This window comes from Enoplosus armatus, chromosome 23 (assembly GCF_043641665.1).
Source record: "Enoplosus armatus isolate fEnoArm2 chromosome 23, fEnoArm2.hap1, whole genome shotgun sequence".
Taxonomy (NCBI): Eukaryota; Metazoa; Chordata; class Actinopteri; order Centrarchiformes; family Enoplosidae; genus Enoplosus; species Enoplosus armatus.
Genome location: NC_092202.1, coordinates 2,580,343 through 2,596,779, shown reverse-complemented (window position 1 = coordinate 2,596,779; position 16,437 = coordinate 2,580,343). Strand labels below are relative to the sequence as shown.

The window sequence follows — 16,437 nt, the reverse complement described above, 5'->3', positions numbered from 1 at the left end:
TAATGGGAGTTATAGATTGTAGATGCAGTGACTGCATATGAAGTCAACAGAAAGACGCAAGTCGACACGGATGAACTTGTATTCGCTCCATTGTATGAATCTACTTCATTGTACAGAGACTGCACACAACAGTAGTGACTGGAAGCGTGCTTTCATTTGCATTTTCTTTAGCCGATTTCCTGGAAATTTGTTCAAAATCTGCACTACATTCTGACGGAAACTTGGCTACAAACTGCACCAACAGTCCAGCGGTCAGTTTCACGTGAATAATGTGCTTTCTGAACTCACCTTTACGTGCCTTAAATGCTTCAACGGATCATCAAATGGTAATAATATAACAATAAGCAGAACATAAAGAACAACAAATGAAAATGTACCTAAAAATAAAAGTGCATAGCTCGTATGAAGAGAAGCTAATAGTATCACGTGTGAGATGGTGATCTTTTTGCTCCGTATGGGCTGCTTCTGTCACCACTCTCTATCTCTGAACCCCCCCCCCCCCCCCCGCTGCTCGCCCTCTTTCTTTACTCATGCTTTAACTGATGCGGTTCTCTTATCTCGACGGTTCCTCCCCAAAACACACTGTAGCGCGGCGAAAATGAAAAGAATTGTATGTCTGAAGCTGAAAAGATGATATCGTCAACACAAGGTGGAACTGATGTGTCTGGTTTCCTCAACAAAGGAACAACTCAATGTAAAATATTTGAACATGAATTTTCCGTAACCCCCCTGAGAGCCAAACAACTCCTAATGGAGCGTAGTAATTGATTTTTGAGCCGTTACCAAACATTACCTCAACAGTCACATCTGCACATTGGTTTTTAAAGGTTTAAACGAGCCATACGTGCCAATTACATCTGCTGTTTGCACTCAGAGGTTGTCGTCACCTCAGGCTCATTTTTCGTTTCAGCCCCAATTACGCCATTTAGTTAAAGTTTCTACGACTGTGAAGTTACAAATCTGTGTGTTATATGTTTGGCTTTCCTAACAGCTCATCCTGAGCACCTTTTTTGTGGGAAGTTTTGGTTCTTTGTTGGAGAGAAAAACCTTTTGTTTCACTTGTTGAGGCTCATAATGTTTTGCATTCATATAACAAATTAAAAAACAACAAACGTATTAATGCCATCTTTTGCCCTTGAGTTTCCTCCTCATACTGTAGCTCACTTTCTGTCCTGACAGCTGAGAAAACACCACGACTTTATGACATCATCACCGTGGGACAGCGAGGCCCGCTGACCGCTAATGGGGTTTTTATTGAAGGGGAAAGCACCTGGATGAAAAGAGAGAACAGGTTGTTTGTTTAACGGCGGCCATCACCACGAACAGATGAGTCAGAGGCACAGAGGAGGGGTGGGAATCAGTCTGAGGGAGCATGCAGGCAGAAAAAACACAGAAGAAAGAAAGAAGACTATAGACAGGAAGTAAATCTAGCATAACAAAATAAAACAACATATGGACCAATGCCCTAATTCAGCTGTTTCACCATGTAGTAAGTGAAGTTAACAAAGTTAAAGAGGTTATCATCAGAATGCACCAAAACTCTCAATAAACAAGCTATTTCTCGCATCCATGTGACTTTTATTTATAACGTGAGCCAAAATGAAAGTTTGATGTTGTTTTTATACTCTCCACAAATCCCAGACGCCTGTATGCTAAGAGGATGAGGCTATCTCTCCCTCCCTCCGCCCCGTCCTCGGGTGCTGTCTCATCACTCATCCTGAGCAGGACCAACATGTCTGAGATAAACGAAGGTGTTTGGGTTCGCGGTGCGATCGCTGGAAAGGATAGGAGGGACACAACCTAAACATTCCCATCTACGGAGGATTTCCCTCTTTCTCTTGTTTGGGTGTGGGAGCTGCCGACTTTCTAGTTAGTGTTTTCAGTTGTTTCACCTCCAGCAGCATCAAAAGTCCCGTTCTTTGAGCACGTTTTGTAGCCATCTGCCTTTTTGTCGAGGCCTTTTGAGGTTCTGCCGACTCATGTGTGTGTTTGCATGTGGCTCAAACTGTAATTGGGTTATCAGACTGCCGCACTGATTAAACTTGCACCCAAAAACCCAACGTTTGCCAAACCCCCCCCCCCCTCCTTCCTCCGCGTTGCTCTCATCACCGTCCCCCAGTGAGCATGCGGTGTGACAGCTAAAATCTTCCCTCTAGCACACTCGGTGCACAAAACAATACGTCCCGATAAATCCTCAGAGGGCCCGAGGGTGTGTGTTCGCGTTTGTACGCGCGTGCGTTGGTGGACAACACACACACACTGGTTATCACATGCATGGCGGCGAGAATCTGTCTGTCCAAGCACTCTCCTCTATCAGGAAGTGAGGTAGGCCCGATGGGAGCAGTAAGTCCAGAGAGCTTAGCGGGCCCGAATAGGCTCCATTGTGCCCTTTGTGCTGGAGGGGATTTGGGCCTACAAACTGACCAGTCTGCTGGAAGGTGATGAGGGTGGAAGGTCTGGAAGAGCCGGGGCGGAGACCCGACGGGCTGGCATGAAAACAGACAGAGATGCCAACTGGCAAGGGTGTCAGGACTCAGGGAGACGCTGGCAGGGGGATAGACTGATCTCTGATAAGAATTTGTCTCCATGTGTATAAACCGCAAAGTACCGTACAGTTAACCATGTGGACAAGCACAAAAATGTTTTATAAAAATATATAATCTTAGTGCCCAAACAAAGCACCAGTGAATCTACATATTTAGTCTTTAAGCTCCACTTTTATACCTCAAGTAGCTCATCGTGACAAACTCACAGAGCGTTATCACCCGACTCTTAGCGCATTGTTTTAATGTGTGGTTCAGTCCAACAAGCACACTGTCTGAAGGAGCTTTTAGTTTTAGTTCGAGCTTCTCAAAAACCAGATATTTCCCTCAGGAGCTGGTGGAAACTAAACGAGAGATACTCCAAATTAATGCTAATGTTGCTAATAAAAATATTCCAGGGATGTATATCCGTCATCTTGCTGTGGAGTTATTCTGCCTCCTAGTAGACAAGAAATGTCAATGCAGCTTTAAGGATTAGTGCGGATTATGCAAAAGTTATGAAACGTCGAGCGATCACTTTGATATAAAAAAAGCTATAGGATGCTTTTTGTAGGAGTTCACTTGAACACGTGATGTCAGGCGGGTGGAAACTGCTTCAGTCTAAAAAATGCACCTGCTCCGGTGGCTCTGAGTGACTTTATGAAGTCATTACATACAAGGCTAAGTTTTCATACACAGAGGTGACTGAAGGTTGGTGACCTGTGTGGAATGGTAGCTCGCCACCTAGTGGTCATTTTCAGCGCCGCCTCATGGTTTCTTTTTGTCTTTATTGGTTTTTCCCCCCTTTTTTTGTTCCCTTTCATCCCTTCCCTTTTATCCTCACTCGTCTCTCCTCGCTCTCTGTGATCTTCCCCTCTGTAGACTGCATTTTTTAATTCCATGCCATGTTAGGGAATAAACAGAGATGCTTTAAACCTTCAGAAACTCACCTCACTTCCTCCTTCAAACACTCAAAGGCACTCACTTCCAGCTGACCATGAAAGAGATTCTGTGAAGATTAGATTTCAGTCGACGTTTCTTACATTTATTAGCTCTACATCCATGCATACAGGGTTACATTTGATTAGGGCCTGGTAAGAACAACAAAAGCATTATTCAGAGCAAACCGTCTTCTCACCTTAACACACAGTTCACCTCTCACCTTTTACATAACACCAGACAGACACAGTACCCAGCCATGCGTTTGAAAGTGACCCCTGTGAGCCTTTTGACGAGATGACCCCACAACCCTCTGAAGTACGTCTTGCAGTAGTAAACAGATAGACCTGAGCAGGTTGCAGGAGGACTTCTCAGACCTTAATAGGTGGTTGGCACTTGTGCTTGCAGCTCGGGCAAAGATAGAAGGAAGGGAAACAAGATGAAAGATGCATTAAGTCAAACTAAAGGTGATGAGGTTGAAAAGAAAGAGTGATGCAGGACGAGACGGAGGGAAGGCGAGGCGTGAGAGAAAGTGGGACCCCTGCATATTTTCCCCAGGTGAAACCAGGTGTGAGTGCGAGCTGCGAGCCAGACAGCTCACAGCCCTGTCATTACCGTTACCTGCCTGCCCCCCCCCCCCCCCGAGGCCACGTGGGCTGGAAGCAGAGCTGCAGCCTCAACTAGACACACAGCGTGGTCAAGGCTAATCCAGGATCATTGTCACTTTAAAAGCCAAGTGCGGTAAACGAACAGGCGCTACCTGTGTGCCTCAGTGACATCGCTGCAGTCTGTGTTACAACTTATTACTTTCTCACACTTAGACTCCATTTTCAAAATAGAAGCCCCATCCAGTAAAGGGTCCCATCCTTTTTCATACAGAACAAAACATAAAGATTAGAAAGTCACGAGCAGGTATTATATACCTTTGTGTGATTGTCAGTATTTATCTAAAAGGTCCGGATGCTATAATCTCCACCCGCCTGGTTCTCCCTGCAGGCTATAAAACAAATGATAAAGATTGTTTATAACTGGTATTTGACCTTCTCCATCATGTCCCCTGATGTTACTTTTGTTATTTCAGAGTTTAAACTGGTTAAATGGTTTTATGTCTGCAGGCAGAGCAGTTATATATGTATAGGACCAGGTGTGGAGAAGAACATTACCTTCCTTTTCGTATGGTGTGTGCACGGAACTAATGGAGGGGTGTGTGAACCTTTACCTTGTGTGTAATGAAGGGTGTGCAACCTTTGTGCATGTGCACATGTGTGTGTGCCATGGACTGTATAATCTGCGGTGTTTGAATGTAATTATGTGTGCATACGTTTCTGTTTGGGCCTTTTTTTTTTTACCTCCTTTATACTGTTCCTTGTGATTTATGTGTGTAGCTAAATTAGGTTAAGTTGTGGGCAAAGTTAAGGTCGCATATTATTTAAGATACAAAGGTGCATACACACAAGCATTTACATGCATCTCTCTGCTCTATAAATGTGTCTATAAACGTCTCGTAAATGTTAAATGCACATCTGCAGCTCTGGTTTACTTCCACAGTTAACTTTGTTGTGCGACGTCTTTATGATATTTCCTCGCGGAAACAAAATTGCACATGTTCCCATTTTTGATATAAACTTACCCAAAAAGTAAAAGAAATCCCCTGTTTGCATGCTAATGAAACAGGGTCTTTTTAATCTGACTCTATGAAAACAATAATGAACCAGATTTCAGCCTGTCTGAGTCATTTTTTTGCTCTGAAAATCAAATCCTCTGACTTTGCTTTGACCCGAGCGCAGACATCTGTCCCTCTCCTCCCTCCATCTGTCTCCTCTCTCCCTACCCTGTTATACTGCTTAAAATATAAGCTAATGGCAGGTTGTCAGCGGTTGAAGCTGTAGTGTGAATGTGTGTGCACGTTTGTCTTAACAGACTCTGCGTCTTAAGAGAGGGATTCCTCAGGCCTGTTCATTCATCCAGCTCTCAATCCCACCAGCCGATGTTGATGTCTTTGTTTTTCTGCTGCCATCTTGTGGTTGAAATTGGTACTGCAGCCTGTCACCTGCAGCACAAGCACATTTAAATCAAGATAAAGGCTTTGCTTTTTTATCAAAACCCCAAAAAGGTGTATTCTTTAAAATGTTATCGTAAGTTCAATTTGAAAAAACTGCCTTTTTCCTGTGATTTTGAAACCAAATTGTAGTCCACAGTAGCAGTTCTTCTTCCAGACCACCATCCAAGACCACATGCCGCTGCATGCCCACATAAAGCACTTCACCATCCCTCTGAGATTTAGGATAGTGAGGCACATTCACGTGTTAACATCCCTCCATGAGGAAAAAAAAACCCACAGCTGGGTTTTCGGCCCTGACTTGTTCCTGTCTCATGTAAACACACCCATCAAATCCACAACACAAAGACAAAATGGCTTCCCCGGCAATTTGTGTTTCCCACAGATGTTGATGGAAGGAGGGAAGAAGAAGACACTGTGTTTACTCAGATGGTCAGATAAAGATGATAACGGGACTTACAAGAAGCTTATAGGTGTCACATGCAGGTCTCTTACTTACGCTGATCACATCTTCAATGAGAGACTTTAAATCACTCATCAGTCTGAGGCAGTTATACACGTATAAATGGTGGGTTTAAAATAAAGCGTTGCTTACGTACTTACCCGCTTACTTACTTACTACCTACGTACTTATTTATTCAGGGGACAGTTCTTTCTTAACTGAATCGAGGCTCGAGGAAGAGAGGGTGTTGATTGAACATGATTGAAAAATGAGCCTCACGGTGAACAGTTGTTGTTTTTTAAGTTTACTATTCATGCACTTTGAAGGTTGTCCGTTCTTCCTTCTGGGCTTGAAAAGTGACCCACGTCTTCTCTCTTCTCTCAGGGTCGTCCAGGGCCTCTCGGTGAAGTTGGTCAGAGCGGACCGGAAGGGCCACGTGGGGGTCTGGGGCCTTCAGGGCCTAAAGGAGAGAAGGGTCACCTCGGACTGAAAGGACCATCTGGCCAGAAAGGAGACAAGGTGGGTGTGAACTAATAACCTGTTCTTATACTTACCAAATATATTCATTGTTTGACTTGAAATGTTGATTTAATTGTATTTCATGACAAGCTAAATGTATAAACTTTGATTCAAACAATATCAATCGTAACTGTCCGCAACTTCCAAGCGGTAAGACGGTTTCACCACCAGGTGTTGCCATTCAACTGATGATAAATGAACACAATTGATTATTGACTTGTACAGGGACCTATGGGAGTGCCAGGGTTCCAAGGAACTGATGGAGTACCTGTGAGTAGACCAATGCACACAACATGCATTCATGCACATACAGCAAGACGCTTCATTGTCCATCTTTTCTCTGCTGAAATCTGTATCTTAACAACAACAACAACAAAAGTTGTAATAAAAAACTCATCATCAGTGCTTCCTCCTCTCCTCTTCTCTCTGTAGGGTCACCCCGGTCTGGAGGGTGGCAGAGGACCACCAGGACTGGACGGCTGTAACGGGACCAGAGGAGAACCTGGATTGCCCGGCTTCGGTACGGGAGGACCTGGACTCCCTGGACTTGCTGTGAGGACAAACTTCAATTCCTCTTTTATTAGTCTCTGTGTTTTGGATGTATTTAGAGATTAAATACAAATTATGGTCACTGTTTGGGTTAGATAGAGGGTTACTGACTGCGTTCTTTGGTCCAACAGGGGCCTTCTGGGCCAAAGGGTCAGAAAGGAGAGCCTCGATACATCTCGGATAACGGCATCACGGTAGGGTCTCAGATGAACTCTTATTTTTTCTGGTCTTCTTTCTGCACCCTGAAGAATTCAGATGTGTTTAAAGCAGCTTATATTTATGAAAATGTGTTTGTTTTTGGTATCGTCATCAAGAAAGTTGTGTCTTCTGTCCAGTACTTTGTTTTGGTTTTGTTTGTGTTTTTTAGGATATCTCATTAACTTGTTGACACACGTCATGAAATCTGGTGGAAAGTGATGGTGTTTGGTGTGGATAGCACCATCGTGTAGCACCATGTTTTTTGTTTTGGGTTATTTTTATATTTCGTTATTCGTTATTTTTCCATCATTTGTCCTTTATTTTTTTAAATAAAAACTGATATGGTACATGCACACGTCCGCTCTGAGCTAGCTTGCAGAGTGTGATGGTATTCGGCCAGTAGGTGGTGCTGCAGTAACAGTACAGTTAAATTGAATGTCACTCCCATGAAACTTTATATAAATCTCATCTGTGTACAAAGTCTATATTCCCAAACAGGATTTAGATATTCTACAAAACTCATGTGGCTCAGTAAGTGTTACCCTGCTGAGTTCTTATGAATTCATCTGTTTTTCTTTTTAGAGTTTACCAGGTTTACCAGGAACGGACGGTCTACCCGTAAGACTTTTACTTTCTCTGATAAATGATCTTTAATACAAAATAACACACTTGAGCACTGTAAGATGTTGTACTTTTGTTGCAAAATATATTGAATTTGCGATGCAATATGAAATCGCTTGACTTTCACAGCAGTGTGTTCGGACCTGGTTGTGTTTCTTTCTCTGCAGGGTATCAGAGGTCCTGATGGTCCGCCTGGTTTTCCTGGTCCGAGAGGCCCTGAAGGATTCCTTGTATGTAAAGACTGCTCTCTGCCTCTGAACATCATATTCAGTTTATATATTATTATATATTTATATTAAATATTAAAAATTAAAGTTATCACATCGTCACAAAAACTCATCACGACATCCGTCTAATAAAGTTTTATTGTCTTTCATTTGAAGTATTTGTGAATATTATCTGGTTCTGTCGTCCGTCTTTAGGGCCCGCCTGGTCCTCCCGGTCCCCCAGGGCCAATGGTGAGTTAATAACAGAGTATAGTGATTTATTATGTTCTATTAAAAGGTAGTGGCCTCAGTTTTATTACTCAGGTTTGGTTATTGTTGTTCTTGTTCTTCCAAGTGTCGTTTGTTAACCCTTGTTGTTTTTAGGGGAGCCGTAGTGACGGATATCAAGGAGAGCGAGGAGACAAGGTATGCTTTGTCAGCTGAGGAGCTCATTTGTCTGTAGAGATGAATTCACACACACATCACTGACACGATAAACAGGAAAATGGTCCCAGTTTAGCTCCGTAGACGTTAAACAAAGCCATGTTAAACTGATTCAGACACGTTCACTACGACGCTGATGAAAGCCCTTCAGATAGTGTATGAAAGGTTTTCAGCCACATATGTGATTGTTTCGGTTGGTGTTAATTCCCACCTGAGAAATCCCACAGTGACCTGATACAGATGTAGTGAAACATGAACTGTTTTGTGTCCAATCAACCGTGAGTGAGACTGAGGATACTTTATCTCCGTGACGTCATCTCCGTTAGTCTGAGATGGATTCAAATACCAGAGCAGGTGTGAAATCCACAACTCTAAACTTTCCCTCCCGTGACCAAATGAAGAAGAGACATTAAAGTCATTGTGCTGCTGGAGTTTAACGTTGTGGTTTCTACACTTTCTCTCACTTTATTTTCCTTAAACATCAGCTGCAAACATCAAAGCAGCAGGCTTAGAGTGCTCTAGCTGTGTGTGTGTGTGTGTGTGTGTGTGTGTGTGTGTGTGTGTGTGTGTGTGAGTGTGTGTGCATGTTTGTTAAATGAACTGGTTGGACATAATACTGTGCATGTTAAAATCTGACTGGTGGTGGCTTTGCAACCTTCTTCCGTCCAACACACATTAATTTACCCTCCATCCATCCTTCCCTCCTTAACCCCGCCCATCCCTGCATCCTCCTCCTCCTCCTCCTCCTCCTCCTCCTCCCTCCACCCCCACATTGACACAACTACTGAACTGTTTGTTGCATCCGTTTCCTGTATGATAAAAAGATGACATGAACCTCTGCTTGATTCAGTCTGGTTTGTTCTTCTCAAATGATCTGTGTTGCCACTGAGACGAGCCGACGGCTTTATATCAGACGTTGATTCAGAGTTTCGTTTCCAATCGCAACCAAATCCCAGTTCTTAAAGGACTGACTGTTCCCCGATGTCCCGACCAGATTCATGACTAAAAAACAAATCAACTTTGAATATCGCTTGTGAGTCGTCCAGTGGCATCGCACACTTGTTTCCCTCACTGTTGAATGACAGTTCAGAGATTTTACGCGATGAAGTTTTTCCCCAAAAATTGGAACAAAATGAAACGTTGATGAGGCCATGCAACATCTTCACCTGACTGCGCTGCATTCTGTGGCAGTAAACATGAACATTTTCCTTAAATCAATGAAACAAAACTTCATCGTTGTTCATATTTCTGGGCTGTCACTCTGGAGGACGATCTGTGGACTGTAACTGGGTGCTGGAATCACTTGCTCCTACTTCCCACGTTGCACTACACCACCCCCACTCCCCCCCCACACCCCTTAATCGTATTTGGGCATCTGGTGGTGAAATCCTGGGGTAATTAATTCGCCTGCTCTCTTGACTCCTCAACCTCCATCCAACCGCTCATCTCATTGGACCAATCACACGAGAGTACTAACAGTCATCTTCCTCACACACTGCATGCATGTTATGCTCAACCAAAAACACTGAACTCAGAAAGATTCAGGGTTGAACTGAATGTGGAAAACAGCTGGATTTACTGTTGAAGCCTGTTGGAAGACATTTTTTTTTTTTAGGAGGAAAATCGCCCTGTGTGGCATTTCTTGTTCTCTTTTAGCCGTGGGGGAAAATGGGGGGCTCGAAATTTCTTAAAATTGATCAACAAGAAACTCAAGATAAAGTATCCCTGAGCTCTCGCTCCTCCTTTTCTCTCTTTGTCTTTCTTTCTCTCTCCTCATGCTTTTCCTCTCTGCATGCTTCTTCTCTCTTTTTAGAGTTTATCTCCTGCATCACTTCCTCTTTTCGGTTTATTCTTGAACTCGGAAACAGTCGTTTGACCCAAAATCTTAACTCAAAGTCCACTAACGAGCAAAACGTGGACTTTGAGTTACGATTTCTTTTGTCACACTACTTCTTTTGTTTTCTATTATTCCTCTTTTTATCTACCTATTAAATACATACATCTGCTCTTGAGAGACGTGTTTGTTCAATCTATCTCTGCACTAAATGGCCAAAAGTATGTGGAAGTTATTTCATGGTTTGGCTGCAGCATACGAGGATACTTTAGACAATAAGTACGTTTATTTATGTAGCACTTTGCATGAGCAGACGTTACAAAGCCCTTCATAATTAAAAAATGAGGCAACAGATGTAAGAAAAGTAAAAATAAAGTAACTTTTTCATGTAGTCTAATCTGTCTATCTGCTCTTTTTTTCTTCTCCATACATGTCTTCTTCATCCTTTGCAACTCTTTTTATTTCTTCCCCTTCTTCTCCTCTCACCTCCCACTATGACCTCCTTCCTCTTCCTGTTTCTCCTCCGCTCCCCCGCACCCTCCTGATTGGCTAACGGTGTGTTGTGTGTATTTCGGACTCCAGGGCGACGTGGGTCTTCCCGGACCCAGTGGTACTCCCGGCGACGGGTCGCTAAGAAGCGAACAAACTCTCACTATCTACAAAGGAGATAAGGTAACACAGCGAGAGAAGGCTAGGAGCAGAAGCTGTAGCGCTTCCACAACACACACACACACACACACACACACACACACACACACACACACACACTCAGACGTGGATGTGGTGGGGTTTCATTATAAAAGTGGAAACATGAAGGTCAATAACACAGCAGGCAGCTTGTTGTTGGGCAGTAAAGGTTAAAAGAGGAAGAGGAGCAGTGATTGCAGCAACCTTCACAGCCATGGAGGGCAGCTTGAAAAGTGAGGAGTCAAAGGAGGAGGAGGAGACTTGGGGGAGAGGTTGGTCCAACGGAGCATCAGTCCACCAACACTTTTGAGCTGCTCTGGAGGCAGAAATAATGTTTTCACTCGTTCCAAAGATGCTGAATGTGTGACGTCGAATTGAAGGAAAAGGAGGGTAAAATCACATGTATCACATCTAGAATCTCAGTTTTGATTGAAGGGTGCCGTCACAACAAAGTAGGTTTTGGATGTAAATATGAAGAAGAGGATTATGTATACAAAAGAAGATGTTTAAGAGGAATACAAGTGAAGGTCCACGCTTGACCCTGAAAGTTTTGACACCACGAGGACAACTAACTTGGTGTCTCTGTCGTCAACATGCGACTGAAGTGTAGAAACATCACGTAATTGCAGCTTGTGTTTGTGCAGATGCAGATAGACCAAAATCAAGGCTTTCATCATGAGAAATACATGAAAATAAAACTTACTGCTGTCAAATTTTGGCCGATTGTAGCGACGCTCTTTCCACTGACTCAACTTTCTGCCTCCAGAGATTCTCAGACTGATAAAAATTTGTTAACTAAAGCAATGAGCTTCATGCTGAGACCAGCCTCTCATCATCACCCCAGTGCTTCCTCACACCTCTTCTCACTCAACAGCCCCTCCAGTGGCTTCATCCACAGTCACTTGGAGCCCGTCCTCCAGCCAACGCTCCCCCATCTCTCCCCCGTCTTCCCTAAATGCCCCCAAAAACTCTGCCATTGTTTTCCCGCCACCTCCCGACCTTCTCCCCCGTCGCCACGGTGATCAGTGTAAACAGCTCTCTCTTCCTTGGTTACGGCATCCAGGGCGACGTGGGCTTGCCCGGTGACCCCGGCCAGCCAATGATCAATGGCGTTGTGGAGTTTGTGGGTTTTCCCAAAGGAGACAAAGGAATGCAGGTTTGTTGGAAAAAAACGCAACTCTTCTCATAGTCGACATTTCTACAGTAACACCGAGCGGGACGACCCACACTGAGTCCAAGAGGGACATGGTGTTAGCAGCCTGAGAGTGTCCAAACACAGCCATGTGTCCTCCTGCCTCATCTTCACACGTTTCTCTTGGTAATTAAGTCAAAAAAAAGAAAAAAATCTGCGGTTACTTTAAGGATTGTATTTGTGGTTTTGTGTATTTTTGGATACACGACATTACAACCTGACAGTTTTACAAAGCTTTGTTTCAATACAGTATGAGACACTTGAATCTAACTTTAAAAAGATAATCCATCACAGTCAGCAGTTAGCAGGGTCTTTGTTGTTGCATTTAAGGACACTCCCAAAATCAAAACAGATTTCAGCCTCGGCTACTCAACAGCAACCTTTTTCTTATCCTTTTGATGATATGATGGTTTGTGTTTTTTTCTATGTATTTTTTTTTTAGCTTCCTTGAATGCACCAACACTCACTGCCGCATGTTTGATACCACACAATAATGATGTAACTTTGACAAAAAAACATTGAGTAAATCAAATGTTCACAGTGATGATGCCACTTTATTTACTGTATTTATTTATTACACTGAAATAGACTAAAATCCAGCCCACTGTGAACATTAGAGGTAGCACTCTTATCTTGTTGCTAACCATCGAGATGAAAATAATCCCAATCATCCTCCCTGGATTCCTCAGCGTTCCAAGCCCAACACAGTGCACCCTCTGGGGGGCTTGAACAGCGCTGTTTGAAAGAATTATTAAAATATATTAACGGGGCAGTTTTTGTTGTTTCTATTTTTTCTTTTGGGTGAGATTTTACTGTTTGCACGGATTTTTAAAGGTAAGTTTAAGTACAAAGAATGTGTGTAATCTGTAAAACCAAGAAATCCGGATCCCATCTATTCACTGGATACTCTAAATATCGCTCATGAGTTAATGTTTCTCTAATGCGCTCTGTCTTTCTCAAAGGGTGAAACTGGTGCAAAGGGAATCAGAGGATTCCCTGGCAATCCTGGCCGACCTGTAAGTATTGTTTTTTAAGAACCATCAGTTTTCAATGTCATTTCCGTACAATAAACACTGCTGGTGTGTTAAGTGAGAATATGCCAAACGTGCAAAAACGTAACTCTACTCAAGAAAAGACTTTTAACTTGTTCTCAGGGACCTTTCGGCTATCGTGGTGAACTTGGAGAGAAAGGCATTCCCGGATACCCCGGGGCAAGAGTAAGAGCTGACGGCTGACTGTATTATTGTAACGTCATAGTAGAAATGTGCCAGCATACTGGATGCTTTCTAACTCCTGTTGTATTTAGGCATTGCTGAAATATACTGTTTGTTTCCTGTCTTCCTCACCTTTCCTTTTTTTTCTCTTCTTCTGTGGTGGATGTCGTCTTTGATTCAACCAAACAGGGTCCTCCTGGTTTTAACGGGCCTCCTGGCCCTCCAGGACAGCAGGTAGGCTTTTGAAATACTGTAACATAAACAAAATATTCAAGACGTTACCTCGCAACTGAAAAGTCAATATTATGAGCTTTTAACACATTGAATAATAATTTCTGATTGGCTTACTGGTGTAATTATTAGGACTATTAGTATTAGGATAAACACCTCTGTTCTGTCAACAATAGATACTTTGTGTAGTCACGTACTTTGTGTTATATTCAAACTAGATTTGTTTCTGACACAGGGATACAGAGGTAACCCAGGTTTCCCCGGGCAACAAGGATACATCGGACCCAAGGTAAAATGAGCGTGTGTGTGTGTGTGTGTGTGTGATTGCGTACACTTCCTGTTGACATCACATACTAACTGCATACAGTATTTAATATCGTAACCTTCATAGTGTACTGTTGCAGTTAGTATACAATAAATCAACACGCTCCACTGTTTTATACCAACAGCAAATGGTACAATACTAATAATGTCAGGCATAAATGAAATTGCAACTTTAAAATGCCAATTAAACTTAAAGACAAAGAAAGCTGTTCTTCTAAAAAAACAAAATTGTTTTGTTTTGATGTGTTTCTGGAGCTGTTTTACCTCCATCTGTTGTACATATATATATATATATATATATATATATATATATATATATATATATCTATAGTACGCACTGTATGTAGTGTGGATTAAGGGCACAGTTTATATTGCAATACCCTTGTTTCACCAGCAGATGGCGCCAATGTTTTGTTGTTTTTTTAATTAATTTCATCAAAGCTGCTTAAACTTGAGGAAGCTGATGAAGAAAGGTTCACTACGCTACTTTATAAGATGTCCCTGTTATTTAGAATGACGCCTTTAACTGGTAATAACTTAATTTTTAAGTTTAAGTTTGTGTGATGCAAATGTGTTTAAAGGGATAGTTTGAAGTTGTGGGATAAACGCTTCTACTTCGCTCTCTTGTCAAGAGTTAGCTAAACAGTTACCACAGTAAGCTAGCTAAATATGAAGCTATCGACAGCAGCCGCTTTGATTAGTTTTTAACTTACAGATTAAAGAAACGAGATATTTGTGAGCTTTAAATGCGCTGGTAGGCAGATTTTTTTCAACCTGTAGACTGAGCCAGTCTGGCCGTTTCTGCCTGTTTCCGGTCTTAATGCTAACGCTAAGCTAACGTTAAGCTAACTGTCGCTAGAATTACATTTACATGCAAACATGAGAGTGATATCAATCTTCTCATCTCACTCTCGGTAAGAAAGCAAATATGCGTATCTCCCAAAATATTTATTATATCAAAGTATTTCTTGATTGATTGGTTGATTAGAGTAGGTATTAGTGTTATTGTGTATTTTTTTCAGCTTGCCATACATTTGTCACACCAGACAACAAGCCAAGCGTTAATAGTTTTACAACTTCTTCTTTTTTCTTCTGCTCATGTGATATTTTGTCCTGAACTGGTTGTGTGTGTGTGTGTCTAATAGGGGGACCAGGGAGAACAGGGATCACCAGGACCTCCTGCTTACATTAGTGATCTGGGCACTTCTATCCAAGGTAACACAAACACACAAAATCCAAACTAATAACTCAGTGGATCAATCGCAAGTTTAACATGTACAAGTTTCCCCGTGTTGACTTTGTCTTCTCTGATTGGCTGCAGGACTACCTGGTGACCCAGGTTTCAATGGTCTGCCTGGTGCCCCCGGTGACCAGGGATCTCCAGGATTCCCAGGACCACCAGGCCAACCAGGAATTGGTGGTTTTGGTTCAGGTAATATATGTACACACATACAGTGAGAGATCTAGTAATTTAATAATCAATAAATCAGTATGGGTATATGTGCACATGCTTTGGGACCCACAATCATCAATTTCTTTTCTAATTTTTAAAGTAAAATATAATCTCCTCTGTCCTCCTGCCACATGTGCAGGTCGTCCCGGGTCCCCAGGTTTCCCCGGGACCCCAGGCCCAAAGGGAGAGAAAGGTAACCCAGGCGTACTAGGCTATGGCTCCGAAGGAATCCCAGGCTCCCCTGGACTCCCCGGACCCCCCGGCCCTCCTGGACTTCAGGGCCCCTCTAGTATGTTCACCCAGATTCGTCTGACAAAAAAAACTTTTGGTCCTTCCTTCACAGGTGGTCATGATGAAGATTGACGTGGCTTATTTGAGAGAAAAGTTAGGATCCATAAAAGTCTAAAGGGTCATTGCAGCTTTTACAAGGCTCCTAATCATAATGAATAATACAAATTGAACATTACATTTACTATTTTGAACTTCCCTTCTTGTCTTTTTAGACATGTTTTGAACCTTAACTGTTGTCTATGTTGTCTGCTATTTATTTGTCTTTGACACTTGGAGCTGGATTCCTTGTATGAAAGGAGCTAAAATAATTACATATGCTGTGAATAAAATTCTAGAAAAATGGGGAAATTTCAGCTGAGGATACAGCATCTTTATCATCGTGACGTAGAGCTGCGGGTTGACATAACACTCTTACCAGCCGTAACAGCCAGTTCGTCTCTAAAAGTACAAGACAAGCTAGAAACAGATTTTAAAACATCATGGCTGACTGATTTAACTGTCCTCCAAGGCATTGCCGTTGGTCCCTGCGTCATCTATCCTGAGGTGTTCGCCAGGCCCAAAGGCAGGTACTCTAAAGGCGGCCATATTGCTATGATCGCCATGGCAATATTCAGCCTGCCAAAATAAAAATTCAAAACAACAAACACAACTTTCGGCAGGCAGTATCTAACTGCCAAAATGCTTTTTTTTCACGCTGTACTCTGTGCAGGGT

General features: G+C 42.6%; 1 protein-coding gene across 1 annotated transcript in view; it reads left to right on the top strand.

Moving 5' to 3' along the window:
- Positions 1-16,437, top strand: part of col4a6 (collagen, type IV, alpha 6) — a 104,189-nt gene that overhangs the window by 71,821 nt on the left and 15,931 nt on the right. The window contains exons 4-20 of the mRNA XM_070929538.1: positions 6,347-6,481; positions 6,707-6,751; positions 6,914-7,033; positions 7,162-7,224; positions 7,811-7,846; positions 8,017-8,079; positions 8,272-8,307; positions 8,440-8,481; positions 12,084-12,176; positions 13,175-13,228; positions 13,367-13,429; positions 13,616-13,660; positions 13,893-13,946; positions 15,127-15,196; positions 15,303-15,413; positions 15,574-15,723; positions 16,234-16,279. Of these exons, the coding sequence (XP_070785639.1) occupies positions 6,347-6,481; positions 6,707-6,751; positions 6,914-7,033; positions 7,162-7,224; positions 7,811-7,846; positions 8,017-8,079; positions 8,272-8,307; positions 8,440-8,481; positions 12,084-12,176; positions 13,175-13,228; positions 13,367-13,429; positions 13,616-13,660; positions 13,893-13,946; positions 15,127-15,196; positions 15,303-15,413; positions 15,574-15,723; positions 16,234-16,279 (1,226 nt within the window). The remainder of the gene's footprint in view (positions 1-6,346; positions 6,482-6,706; positions 6,752-6,913; positions 7,034-7,161; positions 7,225-7,810; positions 7,847-8,016; positions 8,080-8,271; positions 8,308-8,439; positions 8,482-12,083; positions 12,177-13,174; positions 13,229-13,366; positions 13,430-13,615; positions 13,661-13,892; positions 13,947-15,126; positions 15,197-15,302; positions 15,414-15,573; positions 15,724-16,233; positions 16,280-16,437) is intronic.